The following is a 25269-nucleotide window of genomic DNA, read 5'->3' as shown; positions in this document are numbered from 1 at the left end:
TCAAGCAGAGTTAGAGCAAAAGTGCAATAGGGCCTGCAGGCTTCCCATAATCACGTTTGTCAGCTCATTATTACTGCTGTTAAGACTGACCTGGCTGACCGTACCTGACCAAGTTCAGTCATACTAAACAAACATGTCTTCTACTTTTCACCCTGCAAAGACTGTCTTCATTATTTAATAACTTGTATGCTGACCTTTCCTACTTGCATATGTATATTTATGTGCACAAGGGAAAATATTGCAGGAAGTAAGTAGGGTACATGTCTCAAACACTCCCCTCTGTATTTCTGCTGCTAGCTAGTAGTTGGCTGTGCTTACCAACTGCGCTTCCAGTTGAGTGGAAAGTAAGGAGAGAAATGTACAGGAAAAGAAAGATGAAAAATAAGGGACATAAAGACCTTTGAAAAGCAGGAATAAACTCAGTGGAAAAATTAAAAAGACATTGTGACTATTTGATGAGAACACTTGATCTTTGGTGCTTTCTTGTCGATAGGTTAAAGACCAGTTGAGATTTTGACAAATAAGTATTGTATGCCACTGGTTGCTTTTATATGATAAAACTTGTGAAATTTGACAATTTATATATCTTCCAAAAAAAAATAGATTTTTTTTTTCCTTTGAAACACGTGATTTACTTTAAATCCTACTATTTTCTTAATCAACATGTTATTTTAAAGTAATCCATTGTTGGGGGTGGGGGGGAGTTAATTCAAGGCTTCTAGCTTTAAATAGAGTTGTTCAAAATGATGTTAATTTTCTTTTACTTTGTGAAGGAAGGCAAAATGCATTAAGGTTCATAATTTGTCCTGCCACCTTCTATTTTCTATTTCACCCTCATTCCTCTTTTCTCTCATCTAGAAGTACCAAGTCTTTTCTATCTTTCTGAATACCAAAACCTTCCTTTTCTTAATTTATCTCCTTTTCCTCCAAACTCCTTGTTTTCTAACTTTTTTACCTGCACTGACCAGAGTCAAATAAAATATTCCAAATGACAGTGAAATATCTATATAGAGCCAGTTTAGTTTCCTTTCATTTACCTTCTGCATTGTAATGCTGTCTTTCCTTAACTGCCAATCAAAATTGCACCATGTTCTCCATTGCATTTTCCATGAAGAGTCCTAGGTCTTTTTTTCTTAGCTGTTGCAGTTTTGTCAGAAACAAGATGTTTACAGATGTAATTTTATTATTCCATCTCTATTACATTTATGAACACTGAATTCCATTCTAAAGCCGGTCTGTGAAAGTCTCTACTAACTAGCTTCAACTTAAGACTCCACTAACATGTTATCTTAACTATAGGAAAGATTCTGATATTTCTATCTCAGACTATTATAAAATAGTTTTTAAAACTTTCATTTTTTGAAGAAATATTCTGCAATTGTTGCTATAGCAGTCTTTTATGATTTAATAAGAAAGAATGTCTGTATCTCATAAAATAATACTTTTTTCAGTTATTTTTATATGAAATTGTTTTATTTATGCCCAAATGGAATCTGACAATAACCATTTGAATGGATGAGATCATGCTGTCACAGTATCATTGAGAATACTTAGGAGCTCCTGAACACAGGGCACAAGCAAACCCTGAAGGACATGGTGAGCACTGTACTTCCACCACCTTTAAATAGTTCCCACACACAAGACTTCATCATCTTAATTACAATTTAAAGCACATGCTTTGGCAGGAGCTTCTCAGTCAGGGAGAGAGGAAAACAGAAGCAAGCTGGTTCCCTGTTGTTTTCTGAAGGATGTACAGTCTTTAACAGCCAAATTATTATTTATTTGGTGATAGTACCATCATCACCAGGTTTCTGTGCACAACATAGGAAAATTGGCATTATAGTTCTATTTTACATGGGCCTGATATTCTGCGATCTTTTCAGTTTTCTTTTCATGCTTTTCAATCTTCTGCATTTTCAACTTGTCTTCTGGTGTTTCTTCACATTTGAAAATTCTGTAGTACTTTTAAATTTCTTTAGTCTGGACAACTTTCTCTCCTCTTTAACTGTAATTGTCATCATCTGTTTATGGGCAGTATCTGCAGAACCCAGTGTTACCAGCATTTCACGCCATGCTTCAGCCAACATGATGGCTTACAAACATATTTTACATCATCTTCTTTTTATTTTTTCAGAGAGTTGATAAATTATATAAATTCACATAGTGTGCCAAACATGCTTTAAATGGAATATTGAATAACTTAAGTACTGAATATTTGCAGTTTGGATTGAGTATAATTTTGCATGTCAAAACTGTGTGTCATCTCTTTGAAGAAAAGTAAGAGGAAAGGCTTTGTGTTTAATACCTTATACTGATGAACATAATACTGATGCCATGACTTTGCGTTGTCTTGATCATTCTAATGGACAATTGTTTTGGGATGACATTTTAAGACATGAGGTGTTATCTGCTCTGCTGATGGCTACTGCCTCTGTAGCATGTACAAAGAGACCATGAGAGATAGCAGCTTGCTCCACTCTGCTCTGCTCTGATTTCTGTCTCTGAGTTTAGTGTAACAGCCTAAACTTCTGAGGAAAAGGAGTTTACAGTGGGAGTTAAGTGGTTTACAAACGAGCAAGTATTCTGTGATGGTCGCAGCAGAAGGAGGCAAAGCCAATTACAAAACACTGTTTCAGACTCGTACTTGACTTCACCCATTGGTGCTGGGGAAAGTGTTTTGTATCGTTCTGTCTGGATTCTCAGTTTTTACAAAAATTAGAGCTAATAGTAACAATTCTCATTGCGCGAAGTCAGTTAGCAGGCAGTGCATTCCCTGCACAGTGCCTCTTGGGAAGATGCTGTCAAGAGCAGGACTGCTTATCTCCAAGTAGCTGCCAGGGAGAATGGAAGGAGAATAAACCTCTGATGGTCCCCTTTTTCTCCCTTTTGGTGTGATAAACTTCAGGGGAAAATTAAGAATTCAGTATCTCAGTGAATGCAACTTTTAATCTTTATTGGCTTAATACTATTCTGTTTGTACATCTATTCTGCAAAATTAATTCTTCTATTTATTATCTAAATAAACTCACTGCTAAAAATAAGAATACCTACGCTTTTCAGGGTAAGTCTAATCAATATCATATTACTTAAGAAACATTTCACATTTGTATATTATAACTAAGATACGGTCACTTGAGAACCAAGACTCCTCCAGTTTTAGTGCTTGTAGTAATTCTAGAGAAAGTACAGAAATGACAAGTAACCTCTCTAGGCCATCTTTAAAGGTTTCAGTTCATGAGTGACCTGCAGGAAATAATTTGGGAATATTTCCCATGCTTCTATTATTTTACTGTCTGTATTTGTAAGCATTATGAAACTAAAAACATTGTCAATATATATTATATATTAATAGCCTTCAAACTTTTGGTTTTTAATATGTCTTATGTAAACATTTTTTCAACTAAAAAAAACATGAGATAGTAGCTATTCACTTACACGTATTAGATATTACTAGTCTTCGAGTTTTTGTTATTGAGTATGCCTCTCTTATGCTTTTTCCCGTGGTCTTAAGCAAATCATGACACAGTATCCATTAGAAACATCATAGAATCCTGGAATGGTTTGAGTTGGAAAGTACCAGCTCCCTGCGTCATGCAAGGGACACCTCCCACTAGATCAGATTGCCCAAGGCTCCATCAAGCCTGATCAGGGATGGGGCAACCACAGTTTCTCTGGGCAAACTTTTCTAGTGCCCCATCGCACTCATAGTAAAGAATTCCTCCTTTTATCTAATCTGAATCTACCTTCCTTCAGTGTAAAGCCATTGCCCTTTGTCCTATCACTACATCCCTGATAAAGAGTTTCTCTCCAATATAAGAAGTCATAATATGACTTGGTTTAGATTTATTGTTTAAACCACTTCCTGTTTCCAGAGATTTGTATGGAATGCTCTTTCATTGTCATTTGGTCTGTGAGCTCAACTAAAGTCCAGTGGACTAATGTACTTAGCACCTTCCTCTTTTGTCATGAAGCTCATATATTAAAGACATTCTGGGTCATTCTTAAGGTACAAAGCTATTACTTTAATTGGTTTGAGAAAGTATTGCCTTTCTAACAGTGATAGCATTTATCAACCTCTGTGCAGACATTGCTTCCACATTTTAGTTTCTCAGCACCATTAATCTCTTATCACTTGGTTGCATTTTAGAATTCACCTTCCATGTGCAAATTCTTCAAACAGACTGCAGAAATAATTCTGGATTCCTTCAAATTGAGACTTTTTGGCACATGTTCAAACAGACTATCAGAAACCCAGCAGCAATTTTATTAAACATACTGGTGCTTTTTCTCAGAATGGCGTGAGAGTGGTTTTTATTTCAAAAGGAGAGGCCAAAAAGCCATTAATGAACTAGGCTACCTTGTGAAAATGCTCTTCTTATTTTTGTCTGATTTTCTCTATGGCTTGAACTAGCAGCCAAAATGGTTCTAAAATCTCATTCCTCTCTGTAGTATTATGAGCAAAAGAAAATAAATACATTTGCAATAAGTGCTTGTGAGGGTGATGATTTTACTGGGAAGGAAAAAATGACCTTCTTTAATGACCACTGCTTTATATTAATGACTATTTAAGCAATCAGATATGGAAATAAGTTGATTTTGTTCAATTTTGTTAACACCATTTAAGTGATCAAAGGAAGGACTTAATTCATTTTGCTTGTTTTTAATAGAAAGATAACAGCTACTACACTGGTGATTTGGGGATGAGGAAAGCTGGCTTGGAAGGGGAAGGTGTCTGTGGGACTGGCGCTGTTAAGTATGCAACAGTTGTGGAAATAATTTTAATCTTTGGAAGGGGCAGAAAAGACACTATAAATTTACAAAATATACAGTACATTAAATGAAAAACCATATAGGAGTCAGGAACTTTAGCACTTCACCTTTATAACTTAGCATAGTGAAAAGTCACAGAGTTCTTTATGACCATACTCATAAAGATAAAGCTGCTTTTTCTTGTGAGTGGAGCTTTTTCATATTTGAATGCCAAAACCAGAAATGTTATGGTTGTTTCATGAAAACTTTATTTACATTTCCTTTGATATTCTTCTAATTTGTCCCCTCAGTCTTATCTTCCTGGTTTCTACTATTTGTCTTCATATTTCCATCTTCTTCTCTCTTATTCTCTTATTCATTTTTATTCAAATATCTGTTGATTAAATGTTGTGTAGTACATCAAGTAGTCAACTACTTTTTGCGAGCCCGGTGATATTAAGCAGAATTAACAGCTCCTAAGATTGGTTCTCACAGAAGCACTTAAATTACATTAAAGGAGAAGGAGGACAAAAGGCGAAAAGGAAGGAGGAGGGGAAAGGAAAGCTTTTGGAAATGAGGACTGACAGAAATGCAGTTGGCAGTTATAACCAAGATAGGGTAAAGAATGACTTGGTTACTCTGGACCTGCTGGGGAAATTCTTTGTGTAAATTCAGAATTTTATTTGAGAACTGGGAGCAGTATTTATGAATCTTGTCCAAGCCAAGTTTGGCATGTATACAGTTTCACCATTTCTGTTGTTTTTTAAAATCCGTCCTTAGCTAAAAGGGGACAGTACAGTCTTCAATAAATCACCAACGAGGCTCTTATACTGAGATGCAAAGATACTTCTGAGAATGTCCTTTTATAGAGAAAAGACACTTGGAAAGGCCTTAGGAATTTTTTTACTGAAAAAGTTCAAAGAACACATAGGCGAAAAACTCTGAAACACTGAAGATAAAGCAACTTTCTCTGTTTTTAGCAGCTAAAAATATGATTCAGCTATTTACAGTAACCTGACAAAAATGAGACCAAACCCAGCATCTTCAGAAGGCTTAGGATGCAAGTAGTTATGAGAAGTTACGTTTGAGATTGTTTTTCAATGTCTGCATTTGTTTGTGCTTTCTAGTTTGAAACTAGAACATTTGTCTTTTCAGTTAGCAAAACTAGTATTTATTCCCATTGCAGTGTATAAAAGCAAACAGTGTTTGCTTTATAAAAAATGAAGAAATTTGCTGAAATTGTAGCATCTTTCATATGACATATGCATATATATGCACAGTAATTGCATGTGAATCACAGAAGATGCATTCTCTGAAAGGCAAAGTATTGAATGTGAAACAAGTTAAAATTGAGTATAGGAATCTGCTGAGGTACTTGCCTTCTTTACCTTAATGTTCATTTGATTGGCCAACACAGATTTAACTGAATTAACTAAGTGTTTGGGATTGATACCTTAATATTCCTCATGGAAAACCTAAGATATTTTGACTTTGGAAAAAAAATAGATTGTTTTGCTAAATTGACAGCCAATCCTGCTGCAGAAGGCACATCTAGCTATTCCAGAAAAACCCTCATAGATCTCTGACAGCTGTGCCACATTCCAGAGGTGTTGTTAGTCATTTTTACGTATGGCTTTTCCTCAGCAGTAATATATGTGAAGTTACTGAAGTTACTGTAAAGGTTGGAAAAGACTTTCAAGATCAAGTCTAATGAACTTTTTACCGTGTTGTATTTCACCTTCAATGAAATGTTGCTAACTGTTGCTAAATGCAAGGTCTAGTAAGCAACAAAAATCTGTGGAAAGTATTCCTAGTGAAAATACTTTATTTAAACTTCGTGATAAATTCATGGTGCACATTTATGGTAGTGTTACCCAGTAATGGGGATTCCCCTGCCAGTATATCTGCTCTGTGACAACAGGTTAAGATGTTATCACTCATGTTGAGCGAAGAGCATAGCAGGATTACATTTGTTTTTGTGAACTTAACCATTGCTCCAAAGAGCTCATGTAATTTTTCTGGTGCAACTGCTCTCATCAAAAATAGGCTAATTAGAAAGACTTTAAATTGACTCTAGGTGACTTGGGCTAATTGCACCAGAGGCACACTCTGACAGATGCCAAAGTACTAAGCAAATAATTCTTGAAGAAGTCCATTTTGCCTACAACCTGAATCTGTAACAATTAAAAAATGTAAAGCCTACCATCATTAATGGTGCCGCAGGGTCCAGACCATGAGTTGCCTTTTCTGTGATGAAGAAGTTAGCAAATGCAGATTTGGGACTTGCTTTTAAATGTGAAGAATTATTTAATAGCTTTAGTATAGCAATCATTGTTACTTTTTTGTTTTTACGCAGACTACAGAGACATCTGTCATTTACAGTCAATTCCCTGAGGGAATATTTGATAGAACAATTAGTCTGGATGTTAGCATTTTGGCAAGCTTTAGGCAACATTGACAGTAATTTTTTATATGCAAATATTTAAGAAAATGTCAACGAGATTTATTAATTCACAGAATTAGAGACTGAAATTCTGAAATGCAAGTAATGTAGTCATTCCAAATACATCTTTTGTTTTGCTAGATATGGATGATATCACAGATTTCAACCAAATTCTTTTGCTGCTATAGTTAGAAGAGGCGTTTACTGGATATAAGCACTCTGAAGGTGCAATTGTTGAGAAAAGAGGGGGGAAAAAGGTACTTTGTCTAATAGTCTCCAAATTCTTACAGAAAAGGGAGACCAATACTTCTTCCTTATTTGAAAAACAAACAAAACAAACAAAAAAGATCATCACAAATCTGGCAGATGTTAAATATGGTGAGAGATGTGCTGGCTGCTTACTGCAGCTCTTCAGATTCAGAAGCTGCACTGAATCCCATCACTGAAATTTTCTGTTTTCTGACAGCTGTTTTTGCCATTTACTTTAAAAGCAGATGGGGAAAATGCAAAGAAGAGCTGTCAATTTTATTACCATGTATAATCAGCATCTGTGCAATACATCAGACTCATTGCACAGTTTACACTTCCGTCTCTGTAGTAAAAATTGTTTTGGACTTTCTTGACAAGTTTCTTGCATGTTTTTTGTAGATGCTGAAATTAAGGTGTTGAAATTAAGAGTTGAGATCACTGAAAGCTAAAACTACTAACTTGAACAAATTTACTTAATTTACTTAAGAGTTTATGTCCTGATTACTTGATAATAAAATATATGGTTAATCTACTGCTCCATATTCAAATTCATGTTTTCTAAAGGCAGTGGTTTCATCATTACTAAATACTTTTTTTTAACATTTATTGCTAACCCATTGTCAACACTGCTTAATGCATTTGGATGCAGCATATCTCTGTGCAGCATAATTATTGTGCCTTTCCTTACTGAGCAGGCTTAAGATATTGTACCCATGTGTATAATATAAAATACAAATAATTTTGAAGGGAACTGGGTATCATTCATTCCTAGCCCATCTTCTTTCCAAGAGCAGAAGTCTTTCATAGAAATGACTTCTTATATGGGAAAATACGCTGGTTTGAAAGTGTCAGTATAAATAACAATGTTGTCTGTCTCCCTCAGTGCAGAAGTAGTTATCAATAATGGTGTCCTATGGACTCCTAGCAGAGGACAGCATCCTCTTGGAAACCATCAAAGGATTTATGTGTCAGAAGGCTCTGGGGACCAGGTGGAAAGATTCTGTCTACTTGCTGGGGACCTGATTTGATTTGATTTGATTTGATTGGGTTTGAACTGCAGAAGCACCTTTGCTTCTTAAAATACTACGTGGTTGTATATTACAGTACCTGCAGGGATAAGCCATGGGAAAGGCTTAGAAAAAGAAACATTCACAGTACTTTTCGTAAATAGGGGAGGTTAGGGAATAGCATTCAACAAAGGTTTCAACAGTTTCAGCTAGTTTGGCAGTGTTAAAAGACACTAAAACACTTACGTATTGATGTAGGATTTCTTTGAAGTGAAGCAATAAAAGGAGCAAGAGACTTAATACTAAGAGCATTAATTAGCATTTTGTGTGGCTATGGGCAGAGTAGAGTACTTCTTATACATGAGGCAATGCATGCTTTGATGAAGCATGTACTTAACTGTCTTCCTCCATTATCTTATCTTATTTAATATGCTACTAAAATTGACTGTGGCCTTTGAAAAAGAAACCACCAAGGTACTGTTTGTGGTACATAGATGATCATTTAGTAAAAAAAGAAAAAAAAAAGAAAAAAAAAAAGACTTCAGGAATTACTTTGAAAGGAGATATTATGCACAAAATTTAATACAAGTTCCATGGAAAAATACAGATATTAGCTTTTTGTTCTTGTCTAATAATGGTACTTCTGACCATGTCATTTCTGAGCACTTAATAGCTATTTTTTTCAGTAATAGATAACTACATCCCATTCTATTCCAGAATTAAAATTTTTTTACTTAATATGAGGAATTAAGGGGAGTTTTTAATTACTATGAGTTTTATCAGTAGAATGCAAATCTCCTTTAGATATTATTTTATCTGTGCTTTGTGACCCTAGAATGTAGCTAATTAGATTTTCTTCTGGAGTGGTGGATGCAAATTTGCACTCTATGAAATTCAGCTGATTCTACAAAGATAAAGCAGATTAGAGGATAACAAAGCTTGAAAATGTGAATTTGATTTACTCTCTTTACAGACAAAGCAGGGTATAAAAGATTCTTCTGTATTTAGATAATCCTATTTTTTCTTTCTTATACTAATCTCATTTTCTAAAATGTGATGTCTTTTATTGCATACACTTTGGCATGAGTTAATAAAAGACGTACTTAGATGATCCTACTATAACAAATCCTTTATCCAGAAGAGCTTGTAAATTTATCCTGGTACTATGCAGTCTGTCTGTTAGACTGTTGCTTTTTCACTAAAGGGAAATCTTAGGTAAGGTTGACATGGAGTTCATTTTACATACACACCAGTGAATTGGTAGTTCCCTTAATTAGAACTACTAGAAAGCTGGCTTTCAGAAATGTACTGCAGTAGGACTGGTTTGGGACCCATATAATTTGTGGACCAATTGGACAGCTGTAGTCTGCTATTCCATCTTGTCATAACAAATGGCATTCATATATCCTGCAAGTTTACTTCAGTTTATAGAACTAATATATTGGTAAGTTAGAAGAGTAAATTGGAAAATACTTTTTGTAACCCTGGACTTTTATCTTTCTCAAGTTTCATGCCATATCATGTCTAGTTAAATAAGAGCATTTTATGTTTAAGGATAGGTGCAAGCGGACAGAAGTCCTCTAGCAGTAGCTCATAAGTCTCTTCATCATGAGCTAGTAAACAGCATTTATATATGAGGCCTGAGACAGACTGGTATGGGAACACTGCTACTGCAGTATGATTTTCCTATACAAAGGCATTCTTTTCTCTGTTATCTCTCTCATCACCAGTTCCAGTCATCCTCTGTAATATGACCAAATTCTCTCCCTTTTTACCGTCCCCTTTCCATCACCCAATGTGTAGGTTGCCTACCCTACACATTTCCCCATGCTGTGATTCTTTGGCAGCTTTTCCAGGCTGCACACCTGACAAATGTCTGCTGTGCATGCACCAGCATTTGTGCAGTCAGCGACTGCCAAATAGTGTGTGTAAGAGGAATGGATGGATAGCTGCCCTTCCCTTCATGGCTGGGTTACTTTGGTTTCTCAGCTCCCTCCCACTACTAATTTAAGGAAGGATTTATACATTTATTATCTGAAGCTTTTACCTCTCTTTGACCTAGCCCTGTGAGCAGAAAATGGTCTAGATGAAAGGCATGCATAAGCTGTGTTTTCTGAGGAAACTCAGCCAAAAAATGAAGCATAAGAATAGAAAACACTTGGCTTTGGCTGAGTTTGAGTTGACCTTTAACTCAAGCAATTTTTACTTATTCAGATGTTTGCTTTCTACATCTACTCAAGGGTACTGGGAAAGAGTGACCTTGTCCCTTTCCAGCCTCATCAGTACTGCTGGTCTGACGCAAAATGTGCTTCCTAGATCCAAAAGACTCAGCCAAGGCGAGGAAAGCATGTGAAAGAATATCCTGTTTATGGAAAAAGTTAACAGTCTCATACCGTGGGATTCCCTGTGGTGTTTAAAATGTACCTGAAAACCGTAGCAAGGTGGCAACATTTTCCTACTTAAGGACTTTATAAAATAATGACCTCTGTCTTAAACAGTGCTGATGAAGTGAGATTTTCTGTGTGTCAGGAAGGTTGGTTTTTTCTTTTTTTGAGGCTTTCTTTTTCTTGGCTTCTTTATATGCCAGTCAAGAACAAATGCTGCTAAGGAAAGGCATGAACAAATTTAAGAAATTTTGAGTATTACATATATGAATATCTCCATCTGAATGAAACCTCACACATCTCTATATTGGAGCAAAAGTGAGAAAGAGGAGTTAACGGAACTAGGATAAAAGGGGGGGGTAGAATAGGGTAGTGTTCCTGCAACCAGTCTAATAAAGGCATTTTGTCCTTAAATTCTACATTGATTTCTGAATATTTTCAAATAGCGCGCTAAATTCTACACATTATGATTCATAGATTTTTGGTGCCATCGTTACAGGTGTGGAGTTGATATCTGTGTATAAAAGAGGGAAATTTTACTAGAGAGGTGTAATATATATGTTTATATAACATTGTACATTCTAGAATACATACTTTCATTCTTTCAGCTCTACACAATATAATTCATTTGTGCAGCCATAGTAATTAAATAGTGTCATGTGGAGATGTAGATTCTATTTTAAACGTGTTTATTGCTGAACCTATTTTGACTTGTTGGTAAATGAATAATGGGTCTGCAGATTTTCTATGGGCATAGATCTCTACATTTAAAAATTCTTGGAAGACAGCTTCTATCAGCCAGTTCGTATTTGCAGTATGGCAAGTTTGAGTCAGAGTTTTATTCATTTAAAGCAAATATATTCAGTAACATAAACTACAATTTTAGATGTGAAAAACTGTATAAAGAAATTAGAAGTATAGCTGTGTAATTCTAATATTATAACTTAAAATGTTTTATATTCTGTATCTAAAAAAATCACGTGTGTATGTTTAAAAATATGGCATTTGCCTTATTGCAGGCAGCAACATATGTTGTTTGTTCTGTAGGAACATTCCTCTCTGCTTTATTAAGGTTTACATGTTTGAACGATTAACTTACAGAAATCTTTAGAATTTTCTAAATAAACTTTCTATAAAATTGCTGTGTATGAATCATAAATTTGGAGAAAATTAATACTAACTCAAATTCGAATATTTTAATGACACTTCCAGCTTAAATTTTATAAATATACAACTGGAAATAAATTTTCTTTATATACAAGAAGAAGGTTGGTCTTTAAATCATAACATTACACTCTATAGGATGAAAGAACAGACAAGAACTGATTACCTTTTTTTAACGAATACTGAAATTAAATGACCTTGTATGTCAAGTTAAAAGTTTTAGTAGAAAGGAAAGCAAAACCAGACTACTTTTCTTATGTTGAAGTCAATCCCTTCTAGTTTGTTATAGCTTTAAGTTGTTTTTTGGCTTGGTTTTTTTATTTTATTTTTATTTTTATGCTCATGCTATTGTTTTGCAGACGGTTAGAACAAAATTCAATCAAAGTCATACCTCCTGGAGCTTTCTCACCCTATAAAAAGCTTCGAAGAATGTAAGTACCCAGTATTTTAGATTTAAATTACATATATACACACACACATATATATACACATATACTTATTGTACTTATATATATGTGTATATATAAATATGTAAATAAAAAGCAGTTCAGTGTCATACAGAGGAACTTCCATCAGCATGTGAGCATGTGAGGAAATTTGACTGCTGAAAGATTAACAGATATGGCAGTCTGGTTACAAAGACCATATATTCTCTTTGTCGGACTAATAATAATTGTTTTTACAAAGTGTTATTGAAATTATTTATTATGGTTTTGCATAAAAGCGACATGTTAGTACAGTGAACATAAGAAAAAAAAATAATGAGGATATGCCACTCTTATTTTTGAATATCCTTGAGGTTCTGTCTGATCTGGCTACAGGACCATATATAATTCTGTACAAAAGGTACTTATTGTATTTTTAGGAAAAATAATTCTGTTAGTCTTCATTTTTTTAACCATTTAAAAGATCTATTTTTAGCCATTCATTTTGTTTTAGTGGTTTTATTTTCAAATTCTTTGGCAGTGTCTCACACAAGTTATTCTAATTTTTCTCATTCCACCCCTAATTCTAATTATTTTAGTCTTTGCTTTTTTGAAAATAGCTTAGATTAACTGTATCAACTTTCATTTATTTCAGTGACCTGAGCAATAACCAGATCTCTGAAGCGGCTCCAGATGCTTTCCAGGGCTTACGTTCTCTCAATTCACTGTAGGTATCTGACATGTAAACACAGAAGCTAATTTCTCATATTCCTATAGTAAAGTTATTCTGAATTTTTGGCTTTGCAGAATTTAGTATAGATTCAATCAACGCTGAAAGCTATAAAAGTAATTTCAGAATGTTAGAGCTATAATAGAATATTGCATCACAGCTGGACATTATAAAATGTAGGCTTTCTTATAAATATTCTCATGGTAAACAGTTAAAGGCATTGAAAGATTTCTTTTATTCCCCAGTTGGTTGGTCTTAAAAAGAGCAATTCACTCACTGAGTTTCCTTGGTAAGTCTATGCACAGTGCCATGCTGGTTCTTTTGAAAGTTTCTTGGGTGACACACCTGTTGGGAAAATACATGATCATGTCACCTCAGAGGAGCAAGTATCAAGTCACTGCTGTTAAGTTTCCTTCAGGAAAGTTGAAATATTATATTACTTTTACATTCAGAATCACACAGTATATGACTTTCATGATATCAGCTTTGTTTGCTTTTTTATTTTCTGATACAGTGTCCTCTATGGCAATAAAATTACAGAACTTCCAAAAGGCCTATTTGAAGGACTCTTTTCTCTGCAATTGCTGTGAGTATTTTTTAATATTTACTCTATGTTGGGGTTACCCAGAAGGGAAAAATTGATAAGAGATATGTGCCTAGAGAAAAACTGGAAGAAAATCCTCTGTGTAAGATCAGACTTTAATAAAAACAAATTATCTTAAAGCCAGAGGTGTCAAGACTGTTGTAGGTCAGCTTGCCATTCATCCACAAATGTGATCATATCTCAGTTAATGTCTCAGTCTGAAGTGAGTAAAATGAAACTGTTACCTTCTATAGAATTTATGATGATATCCATAATATACTATACTGTGCTGAGCTGGAAGTACTCAACAGTGTGCATAAAGTTGCATGGGAAACATAGTAGAAACATTTTGGTACTTTTATTTAGAGGTAGTATGTAGTGGATACACTCCACAGTTTTGTTTGTAGTTATACTCATGTAATAACAGAATTGCAGGCTTCCATTGATGGTTTTTATTATTTTCTAAGATTTTTTAATGTGCAATTCTTTGACTCCATGAACTCCAGCTGCTGTTTCTTTTAACAGTTCAGAAACTCCCATGTGTAATCTTATAAACCATTTCTGTTTGGTTTTAATATTGGGAGTACAGAGGAATGTCATGGTGATATGTTTATCAAATATTGTCAAGATCCAGCAGAAAAGGCTGTGCAGTAGTTGTACTATATGAGAGAGAATTGTGAAATAGGCCATGAAACAGTGGTAGTGCTTTTGGAAAATATTGTCCCAGAATCACTGCCTTGTCAAAATGGCTTCTTCCCACTAAACTGAAAGCATTTACTCTCTCGATTGCATAGTTAGTGATTGGCTAAATGTCTATTATTAAAATCTCTTTGAAAATGGCGAAGGAAATTCAAGTTTTAGCACAATCTAGGGTTCTATATTTTGATTTTAGTCACTAAGTAGTATTGTAATGGGATTTTGATATCCTTTAAAGAGAATTTATTTAAGAAAACTTATTTCAGATTTTGGAAGAAAAAAAAAAGAGAAATTTCTAAAATTATGTTTATTGTCTATTAAGAAAACATCCATAATTTGATATATTCTGCATAGACAATACTTTTCAATCTAAGTACATTTCTACTTCTGTGGTAAAATTGTTTATCAAAGCATTGGTTTTCAAATCCACCATTGCATCAATAGGAGAAAAAATACATATATTTCTTTAGAAAAATGCAACTAGTTGAATGACAAAATTATTTTAGTTTTGAAAGCATGAGGGAGTTGGTTTAGATTGTCTTGTTTATTTTAGCTTTAGAAGTCAGGGGAATACAGGGAAGAAAAGGTTCCCTTTGTAGAAGGAGAGGAAGAAGGTTCCAGACAGATTTGGATATGTTCCATGCCAACCAGTTTTTACTACAACTCTGTTAATGCGGCAGCATGCTGATTAGTAACATATAATTAAAAGTGCCACTGCACATCTCTTCCAGCTAATGAACACAGTGTTCAGTTCCTTTTTGTTTGTTTGTTTATTTGGCAAAAGAAACTAGTTTTCCTTGTAGATACTTGATTTTTTTAAGCTTGTTTCTTTGCACAGAAAAGCACCGCATGCATAAGTTCTACCAACACACAAGGAATGTGATTTTAGCTGACTAAACTCACCCAAGGGTGCAGATATTTTGACATAATTTCAGAGCACCTAAGTAAGGTTTTGCATTTTGCTGAAATGCCTTATATAACTATCAATTAGTATTTGGTCATAAATTGCTTGTAGTGATTTCAAAATGAATACAAAGTTTTACATGTGAAAAACATTGAAGTTGCAGTGACACTGAACAAATTATTTTGATTTTATGATTGTCTTTCATTAAACAGATTATTAAATGCCAACAAGATCAACTGCCTGCGAGTTGATGCTTTTCAAGATCTGCACAACTTGAATCTCCTATCTTTGTATGACAACAAACTTCAGACCATTGCAAAAGGCACCTTTTCACCTCTACGTGCAATTCAGACCTTGTACGTATGCATTTATTTATGATCATCTTTGGTATGACTTCTTATTCTACAGTGCACTAAAAATATCAGAAACTGCTGAGACTAAAGGGAAATAATGTGTGAAATTATCTTTTTTTCTTCATGAAAGGCATTTGGCTCAGAACCCATTTATCTGTGACTGCCATCTGAAGTGGCTGGCGGATTATCTTCATACAAACCCCATTGAGACCAGTGGTGCCCGCTGCACCAGCCCCCGCCGTCTGGCAAACAAAAGGATCGGCCAGATCAAAAGCAAGAAATTCCGCTGCTCAGGTAATTTTCTTAGTTCAGCTGCTGTTTTTCTTTTATTGGCAAAAACAGTGGTTACAGAAGTTCTAATGAAGGCAGCTGGCTCTCTACAGAATTATTAAATGTTGCAGAATCTTTTCTAGTTCTTCAGCTGAAGTCGTGGAAGTCATAGACGATTGGAACATTACTACAGTTAACATGCTTGGCACTCTTTCTGAGTAGCATTAAATCTAACAAAAGAAATGCAATATATAATACTTCAGAATGAAATGCTGAAGTTATTTGCTACAAGTATCACTGACATAAATCATTTTGTAGAATTTCCACAAGGCTCTGGAGTACATGAAAGATCTAAAAATTTCTAGCTAAATATGGAAATACAACATATTCCTTTTATACAAGGGAGCTTACCTCAGACTGAAATTTACTGTTTTCTTTTTCTAATCTTATTCCATTTCCTACTTACGTTTCTCTAAATCCTTAACTTTTGTCATATGGTATCCAGCTGTTCCAGGTGCATTTCACATTCTACAGTTTATTCAGTCTCAAGTGCAAATACCAGATGAGAACTGTTTGTTATCCATGTTTCGGATACAGTTATGACTATTCACACTTTGTTGTTTATCACCTCTTGTTGTGAATACACATTTTTTCACTAAGTTAACTTTAGTCCATACTTACTCTAATAAAACTCATTCTTTGCTTGCTGACATTCAGGTGCATCTTCTATTTTTTTTTTTCTCTTTATTTAGCTAAAGAACAGTATTTCATTCCAGGTAGGTTTGGCTCTGCAGTAAGATTGACTAACTGCAGATACTCTCCCCTTTTCCCCAAAAAAGCAAAGTTTGTTATAGCTTTTAGGAGATTGATGCATGTCTATTAACAATAGTGAATTCCTGTAGCTAGACATAGTTTTCTTTGTAGATTACTAGTAGCTCTGTTTTCTGGATAAGAGCTTAGCATGCAGCTCCATTTACGTTTTTGTCTCACAAATTTGCACACGACCTACCAAAATACCTTTACTTATATTATGTAGAAGGCTGCACCTGCTAGCTGATATTTCAATTGATGCCTTTGTTTGTCATCTACCTTTCCTTTTCTGCTACTACTGTTTTTAAAATGTAGCTTCTGAGCTGCTTTTAAACACAGGAAAACCTACTTCTGTCAAAGAGCTAGTACAACTTAAAACAGACTTTACAAATGAATGTTTTCTTGCCTTGCTTTCATGCTTTACACTGTCTTCAGCTACTGCTTGCTCACCCTCCTCGTGTTTGCCAAATCACAATGGAATGCTTGGAAAAGAAAGCTGACATTCATTAAAAGCATTCTGTGGTCACACACATACTGTGAATCAGAAATGCTTTCCCTTAAAGAAAACATGACTTTCGACTTGGGTTGAAACAGTAATTTACACACTGCTTTCAGCTGCAATGAGTCTATGATATTTTCCGGGAAGACTCACTGATGATGGCCCTAGCTCTTTGAAATATGTTTCTATATTTATTTTACCTTGTTTGTCAGGTGTGTGCACTGATTTCTTAATAGAAAAAAGCAATGATGCACTTGCATTATTTTCCTAACAGATTACAAATAATTGTTTGGCAAAATAAACAAAAAAAAATAATGAATCTATTGATAAATTACAGTAAGTTATATGCAAGCAGGGTTTTCTGCCATAGCATAATATCCAGAAAAATACCCACAATAATTGATTATGACACCAGTGCACTTGTTCTTTCAAGTATTACAGATGTATTGTCATTCTGCAGTGTCTGAAATACTGATTTATTGATTGGTCTTTATCTTTTAAGCTGGTGTGCTAGCTTTTCTCCTAATGCTAGGTGATGTGTTACTTAAATTTGCAGCAACCACGTGAGTTCTTCATGCCGTCATACTAATATGTTGGTTAGAATATTAAGAAAAGAAAACTTAAGTACAAAATAAGGGAGTCTAAATTTATCAGCATCGGCAGCGACAAAAATGTGTTTTAAAGCAGCATAAAACAGAGGGGGATTCAGTTTCTCAAACCTGTAGTTACCACTCCATTTCTTAATGAGTAGAACAGCTGCATTCCTGCCACAGAATGACTTCTACTCAACTTTGCCAGCACAACTTTTGTCTCTGAGTTAGAAGTGTGTTCTTGCCAGCAAATGTCTTCACAGCTTGTTTATACTATGGCCACACATGCAGCTTAGGTTTGTTTATGTACCCTTTAAAAATGCTTTTCCTGCAAAAAAGAAGAGAAAGAACAAAATCAGTCAAAAAGTGCTACAGATGTGCTTCTCGAAATACTGCTTGCGTGCTTTCTCTTTCCATCAGGTTATCAGGGAGATGCTGCATGAAATTCTTCTAATTGTTGAAGATCTTGTCCCTGAACATTTTAGTTTTTTTTACTTTGAACTACTAACAGTGATTTATTCTGGAAACAGGAGGAAAAACTGTATTTGTAACTTTGCTCTTGAGTATTAAAAAGTGCTCAAAATACTTATTTATGCTTCATTAAGTATTGTAAAAAATCTTTAAATTTCTTTAAAAGTCAAATATAATTTCTAAATTTGTTTTAAAATGTCATTGGGAGATCTTATTCTGCAGGTAATAATTCTTAATAGAATTTCAATATATTAATCTGGAAAACTAAAGGCTAAATAAGTATTAAATCAGGAATTTGAAAAGAAGTAGTTTGTCTACTCATAGAAATATTCCAAGCAGCTAAATCATGTGTTACTTAGACATTTGCAAATGCTAGATGGAATAATAAATGACGACTGATTTTTTTCCTCTCATGAGGTATCTGTTTCTCCCATGTTTCTTTGGTTTATTAAGTATTTTAAGTGGCATAGCATGTATATGTGTTCAAAGGAGCATAACAGCTTCTAATGAACACATTTAAAATAATGAAGAACAATGCATGGGAGATACTGTATTTCTACATGAAATTTCTAATTAACCTCAATCTTTCTTCATTTTTTTAATGCCACTTAAAATGAATTATTCCTTCTCCCTGCTGAAGGTGGTACTCCTTAGCAACATCCTCTAATCGAACTAAATTTGGGTTGGAAACATATAAACTTAGTTCATGTTTTTGTCTTAATTGGGATTACTCTGTCTTTCTTTCCTTCTTGGCTATCTTTACTTTTACAGGAGTTCACCATTTTGGCTGTAAGTAAAGTTCAGTGTCTGAGCTAAATCACAATGTACCTCCCAGCCCTGACGCACCTTCTACTAGTCTCAGTCTTTTCACCTTTGTCCGAGAAGAACCACAGGTCCTTTCAGCTTCTTTTTGTTTTGTCACCTACCCTCAATTTCTTACTGGATGTTTTCTCCTGATATGTTTAGGATGTTTTCTTTGACTGACTCTGGGAAATGGTGGAGGAAACTTTCTATGTGGTTCCCCCCCTTTTTTTTTTTTTTTTTTGAATTATTTAGTCTGTGACAGTAATACTGTTACGGTGGCACTGGACATTCAGTAAAAAGAATGCCATGTCATGTAAGCAAGTATTAAACTTCAAATGCTTCTGTAACTTATACCTGCTCCTTCCTCTTTTCCCTCGCTGTTACCCTTGGCCTAATGGATGCAGTTTTGATAATGTAGCGAGATTTTCTGTTGTGCTTGATCTAACCATGTGGTTGTGAGGTATGAGTAAAACATGGTTCTGTCAAGCACCATGGAACGTCACGCAGCTTTCTACAGCATGGCATGCTGCTGAGGCTTAAGTCAGGATCACACATTTTCTTAAAATTAAAGCTGAAGATAGGGCTTTCAATCTTACGTGTTCAAGATGATGAGGAGGGTTGGGACTGCAAAAAAAAATAATCACAGAGGTTAATGAAGTCCTGTCAACAATACAAATCTGTAGCTCGAGAAAGAGAAATGGTGGCATTCATCTATTTATTCTTGCTACAGAGAAATAAAATAAATTCTAAAAGAATCAGTGGCATTTGTGTGATTAGCTATAAACAATGCTAGATTGGCTGACAACACAATCAGCAGAAAGTACAGCTGTGAAAAGCTCAAGTTAATGTTATCCTGTTATGTGAAGTTGGTCACAGTTTCTTTTTCCAGCATATCTAAGCCCTTATATTTAACCCTCTCTTGAAGCCCCTGTGTCTGTTCAGTATCACAAAATTTATCATACATTTCCCAAGTTGCCCACCCATTACCTGCATTGCAGATATCTTTTCAACCTTCTTGTAAGAAATAAATCTTATTCTTTATTGACTCAATATCTGTATTTTGACTTGACTCTTTCACAGGCACTGAAGATTACAGATCCAAATTAAGTGGAGACTGCTTTGCAGATTTGGCTTGCCCTGAGAAATGTCGCTGTGAAGGGACCACAGTGGACTGCTCCAATCAGAAACTCAACAAAATACCTGATCACATCCCACAGTACACAGCAGAGTTGTAAGTTGAACCCACAAAGCATTATGTGCTTATGAAAAAACTACCTAAAACTTTCAAATACAAAACCACAGCTTTTATTTTTGAATAGCAAAAATTATATGTAATCTCTGTGATGCACTGTATGTTAATAAAAACTATTTATGCATCATTTTAGTACCATTAAGCCTTAAACGCGATTAAAAAAAAAAAAAGGCAAATATTCTACACTGCCAATTCTCCAGTACATGAACTACCCATGTGGGTTTTTTGGAAAGACAGTGGGATTTATTTTGCCTTCTGTTTTGAGTACAAGATCAAGTAGGACATCCAGTATCTAAAGGTCTGTCTTAAAAGCACTACCTAAGTGTTAAATAAAACAGAGCTGACTGTTGTTACGCAAAGCTCACATTATGTGTCAGGCAGAAGACCAGAGGAAGATAAAGTAGACAAGACAGAGTTGGATTAAGATGAGATAATAATGTAATGATCTGAGATGAGCAGAAAAGATGTCACAGATTATTACTTGCTTAATAAGTGCCATATGGAAAAGATCTGTAGACATTACAGCTGAAGTAGTATTCAAGAGGGGATTGAAAGATAAAATTAAGACAGCTTTACAAGTTTTTCCCATGCGTAAAACACAGTATAGAAGAAAATGCAGAGATGCTTGAAGAACCAACAGAAAAGCATGAGGTGAAAGTGACCACCACTGGCAGAGCCAAGAAAGGAGGAAATAGCTGTTTTTCTTGGGAGACTTAGTATAAAGAGCAAAGCAGAGCAATAAGGTGCAAAAGACAGACTTTAATTTAACATAGTGAAGTGGGAACAGAGATATGGAGACGTAAGTGATGTGATCAAGTTGTTAACTACAGGGGTGAGATGAGCAAAAATGTGGCAGGTATCTTAAAAGACAGTCTTTGACTGGGAGCAAAGCAATAGTACAGCATTGAATAATGAGACTGCAGTTAGAGATATTGAATGTCTGAATGGGAAAAAAGAATTTGAGGTGTTGTGTAAATAGAGATGGAGATTTTTGTATGAACTGGGAGAAAGAGTTCAACTCAGTGATGTTATAATTACAAATCTAAGTGGCAATACTGGTTGTTACCAGTATGGAGCAAATTGAAAATAAAAAGTAGCATATGTCATAAAATCAGAGTTCAGGTTTTGGCCACGTTTAAGCTGTTGTTTGTACAGTAAAGCCCGAAAGAATGTCATACGATGTTATGCTATAATATTTTGAGATAAAAATAATTCCATTGAAGAATAATGGTTGGCAGGATAGATTATAAGAGGAGTACATGTAGTAATTGATGTAAAAATTATAGTTACTGAGCCGAAATGAGAGTTGGATTTGCTGAAACGACAAGAATGCATTGTCCTGATTCTTAACAGAATTTATGTTTAATTCTCTCTCCTCTGAAGAAGTTATACTCTTCATTTAGTATTTCAATCATTGATTTTCCTACTCAATGTTTTACATGTGACATATAAACTCTAGAGTGCTTTCTTTCTATAATTACAATTTATACATATTAAATTCAGAAAAAACAATCAAGCCTCATCTGCTGTGTGTCTTAAGCTCTCAAACTGCAGTCAACAAAAAAAATCCATTTCACTAGAAGATAATTCATTTTTAGTTGCTGAACTTCTTTCAGAAAAGCATTCAATCTCATTTGAAGGTATCAGTGGATTAAAAATGAACCATCCTCCTAAGAATGTTACAGAAGTTAATCATTCCCATTAATCTCTGTTAAAATCTTTTAAAATGAGAACATTACTTTCAGATAGAATCTGTCTTCAATTTTCATCATCTCTTCTTTTAATATTTTTTTCTGATAAAGAGCTCTTTTCTATCTATTCTTTATCCAATACTTACCAGTCTTAAACTTTAACAGTCACTACTCAACTTTTTTCTTGATAAACTGTAAAGATTATGCTTCAACTCTTGCAATGCAAGAGAATTTTTAACAACCTTAAAGTATTTTAGAGGCATGGTGAAAGTATTTCTGCACTTCTAAAAATCCAACTGCCATAGTCTCTGGTATTTGCCTTGCTGATGCTTATAGCTTTTCTTTCTTTCCTCCTGTCATCTCCTGTTTTTGAATGCATAGGAACAAAGATTGCTCCGCTTGGGACTTCAGTCTAGTTCTAGGGTCACTGTGATTTCCTGATCACTTAGTGACATGTATGAAAAGAACAGCTAGTTAGCCTTTCTTTGTTTTAACCACCAAATATGTGCTAAAGGTACTTAGAGCTAAATGACATTAATGCTTTTCTAACAGTGAATAAAAAGGCTAGATTATTCTCTCCGGGGTATTCCTTACAGCTGAGACATTTGGAACTTGGAAACAAAGATCAAAAGTGAAGAAATGTTGAGACTTCTTTAGATTTCTCTTTTAAATATTTATTTTTCTCAAATAATTCATCTGGAGATCTCTGAAGTCCAGACTTCTTTGCATCCCTTAGCCCAGAAGGCTGTGAAAGTAACAAGAAAACTGTTACCTTCAAGAGAACTTTTATCATGTGGTTTTCTCTCTGTAGGTAGAATAAGGAACAAAATAATTATTTCCTTATTCTGACAGAAAAATGCATCTTCGTTCACAATATTATAATGTGCAACATTAAATTTAATGGACTAAAGATGCTGAACTACTTTTATCTCCATCATTCTAGAGCTAATGAAATGAAAGATCTAGTGATAAATATTGCTCTAATCTAGGGTTCAAGAAAATATGTAATGTTTCCTTTAAATCTGTTTTTAAAATGATATCCTGAAAATAATTTCTTCTTTCTCTACTAACATCAACTGGTAACTTTGGTGTTTCAGCTCAACAAACTGCAGGGATGACAGCAAAGTGTTCTGTAAAGGAGTTTGAAGTCATTTTTTCTAATCACGGGTTCTCCTACCTGCTTATTTGCTTATCTGAGATGGCTTGGGTATTGATTGTGCAGATTACAACAGTAAAACATGTCACAACAAAAAACTCTATCTTAGAGTAGTTTATTGTTTGTATATATATATATATATATACACGTATATATATATATATCTGAAAATAATAAGAAAGTTCAAGACAGATACTTAATTATAAAAGGTGAAAAAATGCTTAAATGAGTCAAGTGCAATCTGTTTCTAGTTTGTTGTTTGCTTGTAATCTTTCAGAAAACCAGTCAAAGACCTATCTAATCTGCCACTGAAGTATTTGAGATAAAATACTAGTCTGTAAAATAATCCTGGACATCAGATATTTTTCAAGTAGCATACCAATATACAAGAAAACTCAGGAAACATTTGATAAATCGTTCAAACCGGAGTTTAGAGGAGAAAGTCTAAACAAAATGAATTTTAGTACAGTTTGTTCCATTTTTTTAAATGTCTGTACAATATATGATAACATATCAAATCCTAGCAAGATAAGCTTTGAAACATAAAGCACAACATAATTTCACTGCAGTTCATAGTCTTCCAAAAAGGACTCAGCTCTTGTACCAGAATATGCATTAACAGAACAAGAGATCACATCAAATAAAACTGAAAGCTAAACAATTAGACATAATCATCAAATGCTTTTTGCATTTTATGTTTTGAGAATGACATTTTAGTGATTCTCTATAAATAAACCAGAATCAAGTATTTCTAAGATCTTCTTCATGAAGCAGCAGGTAAGAACTATCATTATTATCTGTATAACTGAAGTACACTGGGCTCCAGAACGGAGATGGCATTGCATATGGTAATTTTCTAAACATTTGTAATAAATTTTATTTCTGTGTATGTGGTATCACTTACCTAATAGTAGAACAAAAACTTCTTGCACAGGTATTTAATAATTCTAAATCTAAAGCCAGCAATGTCCAACCACTGAAATGCCATGTGGTCATTCTTCCAGCCACAAAACCATAGTTCATAACTCTTGATGTCCCTTTTTTGTGGATCTATCCTCAATGATAATGCATGTTTTGTGATGTCATCATATCCATAAAGTCAGAGAGAAGATATTATTTATGTTATAGTTTAAGCAGAGACAATACTGTTCAACCTGTGTTTCTTTTCCATCACAGAAAACTATAGAGAAACTTCTTAAACACTTAGAATCTTCATAGCATGTAGAGAGTTCTGAAAATTTGCTCTGTTACATCAAAAGCACTCTAAGACTATTTAAAATAAAGCAAATGAAATAAATTACAATAAGTAGAACTAGTTAGCAATACAAATACAAGATTGAGGAATATGTAGGTAGTAGCTGATGAGAGAAGGCTATGGTGGTGTTACGCACAGTAAAGATGAATGAGTCCTACTGGGCAAAATTTCATTTTGGGATGTATGTACAGGTGTGTGGTAAGTTATATGAAATAACTGGTTTCCAGTATATAACAATAACAAAATACTAGCTGGAATTCTGCATTCTGAATTTCAGCTTCCAAGATGAATATGGATCACCTGGAAAAAAGTTTGAGGAGAAAAACAATCATCAGGATGATACATGAGGGAAAACTGAAAGTATTGAATGCATTTGTGTAAAGGAAAGTTAGGGGACAAACATACTGAATTACTTTTAAAATATAAAGGTTTGCTATATGTAGATAAAAATTTCATTTTTAGTGGAATTATAATTTTTTTGCAATACAGCAAAGATTCCTTAGAATTAATAGAAGTCTTCACAAACAAATAATTCTACTAGATGATACAGCACTTAAAATATGTGAAAATGCCAGCTTTTATTGAGTGTTTGGTATTTCCGCTGTTGAAACACAGGGGGAAAAAAAGACTATTTACAATGATGATGAAACTTTGTTAAATCACATTAATTCTTCCAGCTGACTTTTAGAGGTGGTAACTTTTTTAAAATTGAAGTCCTTTCTACTTAGTACAGTATACAAATGTCCAACAATTGTACTGCCATACCTTCAGATTTACAGCCTTA

At 34.4% G+C, this 25269-nt stretch overlaps 1 protein-coding gene across 4 annotated transcripts in view; it reads left to right on the top strand.

Annotated features, from left to right (window-relative positions):
• Nucleotides 1-25269, top strand: part of SLIT2 (slit guidance ligand 2) — a 244645-nt gene that overhangs the window by 165928 nt on the left and 53448 nt on the right. For 3 of the 4 annotated variants that reach the window (XM_090139614.1, XM_090139612.1, XM_090139615.1), the window contains exons 10-16: nucleotides 12356-12427; nucleotides 13077-13148; nucleotides 13666-13737; nucleotides 15547-15690; nucleotides 15818-15981; nucleotides 16710-16733; nucleotides 20212-20362. In XM_090139614.1, coding sequence (XP_089995740.1) covers nucleotides 12356-12427; nucleotides 13077-13148; nucleotides 13666-13737; nucleotides 15547-15690; nucleotides 15818-15981; nucleotides 16710-16733; nucleotides 20212-20362 — 699 coding nt within the window. The remainder of the gene's footprint in view (nucleotides 1-12355; nucleotides 12428-13076; nucleotides 13149-13665; nucleotides 13738-15546; nucleotides 15691-15817; nucleotides 15982-16709; nucleotides 16734-20211; nucleotides 20363-25269) is intronic. The other variant, XM_090139613.1, reaches the window with a different exon arrangement.

Source organism: Phasianus colchicus, chromosome 4 (genome assembly GCF_987193195.1).
Source record: "Phasianus colchicus chromosome 4, bPhaCol1.hap1.1, whole genome shotgun sequence".
Lineage (NCBI taxonomy): Eukaryota > Metazoa > Chordata > Aves > Galliformes > Phasianidae > Phasianus > Phasianus colchicus.
The sequence above is the reverse complement of the archived record's forward strand: the minus strand, read 5'-3'. Positions and strand labels throughout refer to the sequence as shown.